This window comes from Micropterus dolomieu, linkage group LG01 (genome assembly GCF_021292245.1).
Source record: "Micropterus dolomieu isolate WLL.071019.BEF.003 ecotype Adirondacks linkage group LG01, ASM2129224v1, whole genome shotgun sequence".
NCBI lineage: Eukaryota > Metazoa > Chordata > Actinopteri > Centrarchiformes > Centrarchidae > Micropterus > Micropterus dolomieu.
Window position 1 is genome coordinate 30,716,873 of NC_060150.1, and position 10,714 is coordinate 30,727,586.

The following is a 10,714-nucleotide window of genomic DNA, read 5'->3' on the forward strand; positions in this document are numbered from 1 at the left end:
GAGCATACTATGCTTTATTTCTAAATGAACCTCAAACTGTAAATGATTTAAGGAATGTCTCGAAATACAAATTACATCTCACCTGAAGACACAGCAGCGTGTTGTCTGTCACCATATTTACAGACAATGACACTCATCAACAGTTACAAACACAACAGTGCAGTGTTATTTTCCAGTACTCTTGGTCATGTGGACTTACTAAGCATTGATGCTGTCATGAATTAAGCTGCCTATTTAAAATTCCCACGTTTACATGTCCTGTACGACAAGAGTTCACTGTGATTAACATCTGCAGAGCTACATTTTGACATATCATATTAAATATTTGAAAACCTCAATGCAGATCATAAGACAAATAATACAGCAATGTGGCTTAAGCAGTAAGAAGTCCGTTGCCATACTAAACAAGCTCAAAATGAGGTCTTACACATTTACAGTGAAAGTGATGCAATTCAGGAATCTGAGCTGTCAGGAAATGATCAACTCAACAAAATAATGACACCTGACTATTTCTTTTGTTCTTAAGATACCAAACAGATATTGAGACAATGTAATTAATTTTTGTTGATTTACTGGTGTTCCCATTGGATTGCATGTAAAGTGTGTTAAAGGAAATAAAAATGAAGTTTTTCATGCTGCAAAAATAATTTATTCTCAAATTTTTAAAGACGAATCAGTAATTTGAAAGTTAAAGGTTTAAAGATGAAGTAACATCTGACTTCCTCACTCATAGCATATGTGCAGTAAGGACAAAACTGTCATGTGATATCTGGCAGCTTTGCAACACAAAAAGTGAACAGCAAATCCTCTTTCTCTCATATTACAACAGTGAGGTTAGCAGGTTTGTTGCAGTTCTGCTAAAATTGACCACTTGCCTCATTTCACTCCAAACTCATTACACTCATCAACAGACAACAATTTCTTATTAACTTTCTAGCTGTGGGCTCGTTTGGTAAGGAAACATTTTACTGCTTTTTCCCAGCGCTTCTTAAACAAACATTTAGATTTTGTTATCCGTCATGTACTGCCCTGTCAGCACATTACTTTGTTTTACTTTAACTGAAAAAAACATGTATTACCACATATTTTTTGTATTTTAACAGATTTCAGAGCACAGCTCTGCAGATGTGGTTAATCACTATTTATAACAAAACTGTGAACTCTGGTTGAACAGGGCTAGTTTCTGGTGATCAATTTAAAGTAGGGAAGTTGCTTTAAAAGACAATGAATGATTTGTAAAAACTTAATAAGTGGTATGATTAATATAACTGAAAAGTAACAGTGTTATTGTGTTTACAAATCCAGGTTTCTGTCTGTAAATATGGTGACAAGCAGCATGTTACTGAGTGTCCTCTTTGTTTCAGGTGAGCTCTTAGTTCTGTTTTTGGAGATGATACTTGAATCATTAACAGATAGAGTTACTTTGACTGATTATGTCCTGACTGCAAAGGGAAATGTTTTATAAAGAAAATGTTAACAGGTTAGGGAAAAACAGCAGGCAACATACTGCTGCTTTGTTTGTCATGGATGTTCTCTTTGAGCAGAATTTGCTTCACATTTTGTTAATCATCTGGTTTTACAGGTGTTTGGGCTGCTTGTCCTCAGGAGTCAGACCTCTTCATTACTGCACCACAGAACATGGAAGCACTGAGTGGATCTTGTTTGCAAATCCCATGTAACTTTAGAGCTAAATCAGAACAAGAGATTGACAGCACAAGAGAAACCTTCGGAGTGTGGATTAAAAGTGACTCCAGGTTTGCCAATTATCCTGACAATGTGATTTTCAACAGTAGCAGGACAGCTAACACCTATCCAATGAGGATTACTGGAAACCTGAGTCAGAAAAACTGCACCACTCTGTTTTCCAGTTTAAATACAAGTTATACAAACACATACTTCTTCAGAATTGAGAACAAACCATTCATCGCAACAGCATCTTGTGATCCTCTTCAAATAACAGTTAAAGGTGAGATTCTTTTATTAGTCAGTTTATAATGATATTTTGTAGCAAGCACCTTGGTGATCAACTTCATTTGTGAATCTAAACTATAGGATGATCAACAGAATCAATTGTGACAAATATAAACAGACCACAGTCTGCGATCAATCGAAATAGTAGAAAAAAAATGGAATGCTTATACTTAAAGAAATGTGTCCTAATTACTAGGGACTAAAGATTGTCCTAGTCGACTAGGAGTTGTTAGTTCAAGCCATTAGTCAAGCAGTCGTCGCACATTTGTGATATTAAAGTTGACTTCACCTATTAAGCGCTTGAGTGTGAGAGGCTGCGTGGGCTCAAAATTGTGTAACGGGACAGCACTTTGAGACATGTCACATTACCTTACGATGCCAAAACATATTTTTTATTGTAGTTGCTCCTTCCATGTTTGTTTACGTTTTGTAACACCTCTCGGCTTCCCCTAGTAATCCCGTGTTTAAAGTCACAACGCTATGAATTGTGGGTTATTCCTTCAGGCAAAGTCTGCAGACGTGTACACTCAGAAAGTGTGCACAAAGGGCTCAAAAAGTCTGCAAGAGGGCCCTCGTGCACTTGATGATATAACAGTGGGACAGACCTATAATCCACCAGTAAACCTACACCACAATGTATGAGTGTGGAGACTGAGCTTGGACTTTGAAAGAGAACACTGAACGTTTGCCGTGTTACAAGAGAAAAGGTCCGTGTTGGAACAGTTCCCTGATAATTTCCCAAACGACAAGGCACAGTTTGAGGTTATTGTTTTTATCTTCAACTAACTGACCAATGAAAACTTGGTTGATTTAGACTCTTCTCATCAACTCTTAGATTTTCTGTCACTCCTTCACATTTATCATAAATGGAGGACTAAACCTACACACATTTATAAACATACACCTGAATTCAAACAGGATCTAATTTCCAATGATGAGGTTTTTTCACACTGATGAAGCTGAGTTAATTTTCATTACAGTTTAACAATAAAATGATGTTATTCACTGGTACAAACTGAACCATCTAAACACCTAAAGTGTTTAGTCATTTTATATTTTTGGGGGGTTAAATCTGTGTTTGATTTGAAACCACAGATTCTCCTCCGAGCCCCAGAATTGAGATCCCAGCTGATCTGAAGGAGAAGCAGTCTGTCACTATAACCTGCTCAGCTTCCACTCCCTGTCCACACTCCCCTCCTAAACTCACCTGGAACCTCCAACAAGACTCTCACAGCAACACAGAGGAAAACACAGATCGAACCTTTACAACTAAAATCCAGGAGACCATCACTCTGTCAGACCAACATGATGGATACAACATCACCTGTTCTGCCAGATATCCTGTGAATGAAGGAAAAGATGTCAAGACAGCAGAGGAGAGAAAGACTCTCAGTGTTTCATGTAAGACAAGCAGAGTTTGTTATTGGATCCTGTCATCCCATGAGGATTCATGGGATGTCAGCTGATTTGAATAAAGTGAATCTCACATTTTCCTCAGATGCTCCTAGAGACACCTCAGTGTCCATCAGTCCATCAGGTTTGGTGTCAGCAGGTAGCTGGGTGAACCTGACCTGCTCCAGCAGAGCCAAGCCTCCCGTCAGCCGCTTCACCTGGTTCAAGAACAACAAAGATGGACCCAAGAATGTATCTGTAGGAGAGGTTTACAGCTTCAAGGTGACCAATGTCACTGATGGAGTTTATTACTGTGTGGCCACTAATGATCTCGGTAATGAAACATCATCAGAGATCCATCTGACAATTGAAGGTAACCAACTGCATCCAGTGGTGAAATAGGAGCAGTTATTCTCAGTTATACAGATAACATTGTTGTTGTAATAATAATACATGAAAGCAGCATCTGCATAAAATGTAGACTCAAGAAAAATAAGAGGTAGGACGGAGATTTGTGAATGAGATGTGAAAGTAGAAATGAAGAGTTGTTGAAATGTTGAATAAAAATTGACAATGGGAAGAGAATTTCAGCAACAGAAAAAAAAGGAGGAAAGGTGAGACAGAATGTTTTTCATAGTGACGCTCTATCACAGACCTTGCAGAAACTGGTTTTCACTATGTTTTTCCTATATTATTGTACAATGTGCAATTAATTCCACACCATGTCTGCAAATATAAGTGAAGCACAACATCTTTGCATTTGGTACAAATGTTTTCAAGATATTGCATCACATAAAAGCTTTTTAAAATTCTTACTAACTTCACTTTGACACTTAAAGTGTTTTGTTTCTGTAGGAGCAAAACAGCCTGGTAGCTCTTTACCATGGGGGGCAGTTGTTGGAGGGATCGTTGGGGTCATTGTACTCATCTGTGTGGTTGTAGCCGTTTGGTAAGTATCACAAAAAAATTTCATATCCAGATTTATCCAAACAAACAAATGCCTTGCTTGTAACCAATGTGTTGAAACTTTAATTTAAAAAAAGATTCATATTAATATTATTATCATACAAAAGCTGACAGCCCCCTTATGTTTTCCAGGTGTTTAAAGTCAAAACATCCAACTTCACAACAGACACAGGTGGGAAAATACTTCATTGTACATGTTATGAATATGTTTCTAACTATTCCTATTAAGATTTAGACTGGACTAAACAGGTTCCTCATTAGAGAGTAAATGTGGAAATACAGTAAATGTTATGAAACATCCTGTTAGAAACTCACATTAACCTTCCTCTGTATGTATCTATAAATACATAAAATTATTCAGATTATTTTAAAACTTTTTGGCACAACGAAAACAGTTTTAATTGCTGTGTCCAATTAAAGCAGATTATTCTTATGATTATCAGTATTATAATAGTGCGAGCTGAGTGAGGGACAAAAGGAGAAAGTAAACTAAACTGAAGGAAGTACTCAGATCTGCTCTCCACGTCATTTCTGGTTTGGTTCATTTTTCACAGAGCCCAACAGCTGAAGAACCAGCCAGAGGAACAGAAAATGAAGACATTCATTATGGAGAGATCGACTTCTCCAAGCTGAGACCTGATCCGTCCTCTGACTCAGCGCAGGACAGAGGACAGCAGCAGGATACTCTGTATGCACAGGTCAAAGTGTCCCAGCCAGCAAATAGCTTAACACAGACTGCTGACGGCCCAGAGGATCTTTACGCTCAAGTGAAGAAAAAATGAATGTATAGATGGACGTGTATTTTATTTAACAAATATGGTTGTATTATCATTATTGTTACAAGGAAATGTTTGTGTGGCGTCTAGTATGTTTTTATTAGTATTTATGGTGTTTACAGATCTCAAAATGGAATGGAAAGCGGAAACAGCATTTTTTAACCCAACATAGGAAGGAATAAGACACTACCTCGTGGCCTAAAGATACTATCCCATTCCCAAGTTTTAATTACCTTTGTGGCCATGAGATAAGTGTATATAAAAAGCAAACAGTGCCTGCTCCAGCTGCCACCTAGCACTCCTCGGGTGATAGCTATGGACATTTGATTAACCTTTATTTTAACTTAGGGGTGAGTTATGCAGGAAATGTGTGCAACAGACCAGCAAATCAGTTTAGCCATTGTAATACAAAAGCAAATTTTGAGACTAAACATCAAGCCCGGCTGGTTGCTCTAAAGCTGGTAAATACTACATGACCTGACTTTCTGCAACACAGAAAAACAAGCAGATCTCGTCTTTCCTGCTCAAATTTTGAGTATTTTTGTTATGTTGCTCCACTGCAAGCCTGTTTCCCTATTTTTCTTTATATGGAATACATTAAGTTACATAAATAAATTATAATACATATATATATATATATATATATATATATATATAACATAATATATACATTAGGTTACATATATAAATACAATAATGGTGAGAAAGAGACACCATAGTGCCAGATAAAAATATTATCTTTTTGATGACATGTTTTCTTCACTTCAGTCACTTGTGTTTGGGTTGTTACATCTTTCACATGAAATACTGTATTCTGTTGTACTTACTGTGTGCAGTCACAATAAATCAGTCTATCAATCAATCTAATCAAAAAAGAATAATTAGAGTTTTATTGAGTTTTATATTTTACAGAGCCAATACTACGCTGGATGTGATATTAAGTGGCAATTAGTTACACTGTGTATCTATATACAAAACAAATATTCAAATAAATATAAAAATGCTTTTTTTTTTCTTATTTTAATCCCATGCTTTTTTCTTTTCAAAAAGACAGTTTACATTTGAAATGGGATGTAGAAATGCAGACTCAGTTCTTTCAACTAAAAAGATTTATTGCAAAGTTGGTAAGGGGCGATGAGCAGGGAAGATGGTGAATGGCAACCACAGAGACTGACAGGTCAGGAGACACAGGGGACGGGGGAAACACAAGGGAAAACACTGATGATACGGCAGAGGCCGTGACACAGGTGAGGTCAGTTAAAGAAAATAACTGACAAAGTCAAACCATCTTTTCAATTCAAATCAGCTTAATTCGCATAAATGTATAAAGCTACAAATAAATTACATAAGAACAATTAATTTCATACATTTCATTAAATAAGTAAATAAAACAGTAAAAGTTGTGTTTGTGTGTGTTAATAAACAAATAACATAATAATAATAATAATAATAAAATAAAAATAAATATTAAATAAAACAGTAAGCGTGTATGTTAGAAAATGAAAATAATATATTCAATTAAAATAAATAACTAAAACAATAATGTGTGTGTGTTAATAGACAAAAAATAAAAAATCTGTATCAAATGTGGAATTTAAAAACAAAATACAAATAAAGGAACAATTACTACAATGCCAAACTAAATAATAATAGTTTGAAAATTATACAATTATTTATCAATCTGACTTTCCACTGGTTGTCTCAGTTCATGGCAAAAGGAGGTAAATTTTGCTGCAATGATTTGGCATTCTGGCATTTCTCCCAGTAAATAGGGGAGTCTCTGTGTGTCTGATATACATTCGAATTCAGGGTATATATTGGAAATTTTTGCAAAGTGTTTTTCTCTTAATGTTTTCTATTTAGGGCTTGAGGTTAGAAAGTGCAACTCTGTCTCTACCTGTTCACTGTCACACTGGGAGCAGAGTCTCTCCTCTTCTGGTAGCCAGCTCTGTCTGTGGCGACCCTTTTCTATGGCCAGGCTGTGTTCACTCAGTCTGTATGTTGTCAAGACTTTTCTTAGTTTAGGACATTTTATTGTGCTCAGGTAATTTGCCAGTGTGAATTCTCTTTTTATGGTCAGATAACATTGTAATTTACTTTGTGCTTTGGTGGTTTCTTTCTCTTCAGTAATTTTTTGTTTTTGCTCGTTGATAATATTGTTTGATCTGCTTGAGTTGGTGTTGCTGTCCTGAGGCTGTTGGGGACTTGTTACTGCAGAGAGCCTCAGGACCAGCTGACTGAGGGGACTCTTTTCTGGCATGTTAGGGCTTTGTGATGGTATGTCTGGGGGTTAACTGATTTTAAGTGAAATAATATAAAAAAAATAATAATAATATGTAATATGATATGTATACATTTCAATATGCAATAAGGAAACATTTCTTAAGGTATAAACATTCCAGCAGTTAATTTCCATTGATCCATTGCCAGAAGTATGTTTCTGTATAACTTGTGAGTAAATTAGAAAACAGAGTGGTGCAGTTTTTCTGACTCAGGTTTCCAGTAATCCTCATTGGATAGGTGTTAACTGTCCTGCTACTGTTGAAAATCACATTGTTTGGATTGATGCCAAACCTGGAGTCACTTTTAATCCACACTCTGAAGGTTTCTCTTCTGCTGTCAATCTCTTGTTCTGATTTAGCTCTAAAGTTACATGGGATTTGCAAACAAGATCCACTCAGTGCTTCCATGTTCTGTGGTGCAGTAATGAAGAGGGCTGACTCCTGAGGACAAGCAGTCTAAACACCTGTAAAACCAGATGATTAACAAAATGTGAAGCAGAATTTGGAAAAAAGAGAACGTTCATGATAAACAAAGCAGCAATATGTGGCCTGCTGTTTTTCCCTGACCTGTTAACATTTTCTTTATAAAACATTTCACTTTGCAGTCAGGACATAAACAGTCAAAGTAACTCTATCTGTTAATGATTCAAGTATCATCTCCAAAAACAGAACTAAGAGCTCACCTGAAACAAAGAGGACACTCAGTAACATGCTGCTTGTCACCATATTTACAGACAGAAACCTGGATTTGTAAACACAATAACACTGTTACTTTTCAGTTATATTAATCATACCACTTAAGTTTTTACAAATCATTCATTGTCTTTTAAAGCAACTTCCCTACTTTAAAATCACACCAGAAACTAGCCCTGTCCAACCAGAGTTCGCAGTTTTGTTATAAGTAGTGATTAACCACGTCTGCAGAGCTGTGCTCTGAAATCTGTGAAAATACAAAAAATATGAATTCATGTTTTTTTTCAGTTAAAGTACCACAAAGTAATGTGCTGACAGGGCAGTACATGACGGATAACAAAATGTAAATGTTTAAGAAGCGCTGGGAAAAAGCAGTAAAATGTTTCCTTACCAAACGAGCCCACAGCTAGAAAGTTAATAAGAAATTGTTGTCTGTTGATGAGTGTAATGAGTTTGGAGTGAAATGAGGCAATTGGTCAATTTTAGCAAAACTGCAACAAACCAGCTGACATCGCTGCTGTAATATCAGAGAAAGAGCATTTGCTGTTCACTTTTTGTGTTACAAAGCTGCCAGATATCACATGACAGTTTTTTTCTTACTGCTCATATCCTATCAGATATTACTTCATCTTTAAATTTTTTTGTCTTTAAAGATTTGTATAATGATCTATGACTTCTGACTCCTGCACTTTAAAACTAACATTGTATCAGCAGTCATCGACACAGTTACAAAGCTATCATGAAGCTATTGTATGTGTATTTATTTAATTTAACATACTTTACATGCACTCTAATGGGATCACCAGTTAATCAAAGAAAATCTCAATATCTGTTTGATATCTTAAGAACAAAAGAAAAGTCTGGTGGCGTTATTCTTTGTCAACATAAGAAATTATTAAAGAAGATGTTTTTACTTTATTGTTATGCTCACTTTAAGCAAAGAAACCCAAAGCAGAAAAAAACATTACATAAAAATATTATTCACCCAAGTCTGGGGTCATCTTTATAAATAATACCATTTAGTTTTTGCTGGCTTGGAGAAAATGTCACACTTTATTGTAAGTGGTACTAAGACTAAGACATGAATCCAGAACAGACAATACAGTGTGTCGTTCCATTTATAGTGAACATGACATCTTCCTCCTCTCTTTGTGACTCATGATGACATCCCAGTCACTGTGTTGACATAGTATGCTTCTACTGTGTCCTGTGGAAATGAAACAAGAGAAAGGGCTATTAGTACTCTGCAGTGAAGTTAATGCAGCTCACAGGTGGTCTCATGTTTGAAAAATACACAGCAAAAGAGCCTCCTGGATGCATCTATGGAAGATAAAACAAGATAAAGTTTCATCTATCAGACTGATAGCCCTGTTTATAGCACTGGGACTGTTTCCCTCCACGGCAGCTTTACTCATCTTTTCCTAAACATGTGAATCCCAATAATCTAATAACCATCCCAATCACTGGCACCGATGAAACCTCCCAGAAAGCACCTGGTAACTTCTCACGAAACCAAATCACTATCCCTCCAGCATCACATACACTGGCCTCTAGAACATTTTACTAATAACAAAACGTATCTGGTTCCAATCATGACAGCCATAACAAGACCCTCAAATTAGATTAATATCACATTATTATCAAACCCAGGCCTTACTGATAAATGACTTGAGCATAATCTGGACATGATTTGTTTATATGAAACATGGCTGAAACCAAAAGATCTTACCATCAAATGAAGCTTCCACACCTGACTACACCTACTGCCATGCTGCTCAGGGCACTGAACAGGGTGGAGGTGTTGATTTAATCTTTAAGTCCATTTTCAATTTAACCTCTGAACAATAAAGTTAATTCATTTGAGGCTCTGGTAGAAAACTATCAGCTATAAATTGCTGTCTTGGTAAATGGACACCACCTTGTGGTCCTCTATAGACCACCAGGCCCTCCCAACTTTTAGAAGAATTCAGGGATTTTATCTCAGCCCATCCTTTTCAATGTTGACAAATGTTTTTGCTACTCACCACAATGTCAATTAATGAACAATTTCCTGCAGTCTTTGCTCCTTTCTCGACAACAACAGAGCCTGCTGGAAATTGTAGCCTACTAGTAAACACAGCACTTTTTACACTTCTATATTCAGTTGCACCTCTTTCTATCACAATTATACAGTCAAAGAACTCTACACCCCGGTGAAACACCTGCTCTTACGCCGGCCAGCAGGAGACTAGAACGAAAAAAAGTCAAAACTGGTTTTTTACTTGCACGACATAAGAGCATTTTCAACTCCAGACGTGCTCTCACTGCTGCAAAAACAGCCTATTTCTCCTGCTTAATCAGTAGCAGTAAGATCGAGAAGTACAATACTCACATGCTGAATCCCAGTTCTTGCTCATTTGGAAACGTTTCGCTTCAAAACCAACCACTTGTGATATTGGGCTATATAAATAAAAGTTGACTTCACTTGACTTGATAAAGTGCCCTCTACAGTGGCCCAGTGTGCAAGAAAATGTGATGGTCAGATCATGTTACGTGTCACCTGTGGCTTCGAGTCTCCCTGATACGGATCTCTTTCGGCGCACAGTGCCTGCCGACACTGTTGCATCTCCTCCACCGGCTACATCTCCTGCACTG

At 36.7% G+C, this 10,714-nt stretch overlaps 1 protein-coding gene across 3 annotated transcripts; it reads left to right on the forward strand.

Moving 5' to 3' along the window:
• Positions 1-841: 841 nt before the first annotated feature.
• LOC123980380 (B-cell receptor CD22-like) lies at positions 842-5,177 on the forward strand. Of its 3 annotated transcripts, none has more exons than XM_046064741.1 (8): positions 842-952; positions 1,306-1,364; positions 1,583-1,966; positions 3,067-3,372; positions 3,470-3,736; positions 4,219-4,312; positions 4,462-4,501; positions 4,884-5,177. In XM_046064741.1, exons 2-8 carry the CDS (start codon positions 1,322-1,324, stop codon positions 5,109-5,111), a joined length of 1,362 nt encoding a protein of 453 aa, XP_045920697.1. In that variant the 5' UTR covers positions 842-952; positions 1,306-1,321; the 3' UTR covers positions 5,112-5,177. The 3 variants fall into 3 exon arrangements, with proteins under 3 accessions (XP_045920697.1, XP_045920700.1, XP_045920704.1); XM_046064744.1 differs by having other exon boundaries at positions 3,491-3,736; XM_046064748.1 differs by lacking the exon at positions 1,306-1,364 and having other exon boundaries at positions 862-952.
• The last annotated feature ends 5,537 nt before the right edge of the window (positions 5,178-10,714 follow it).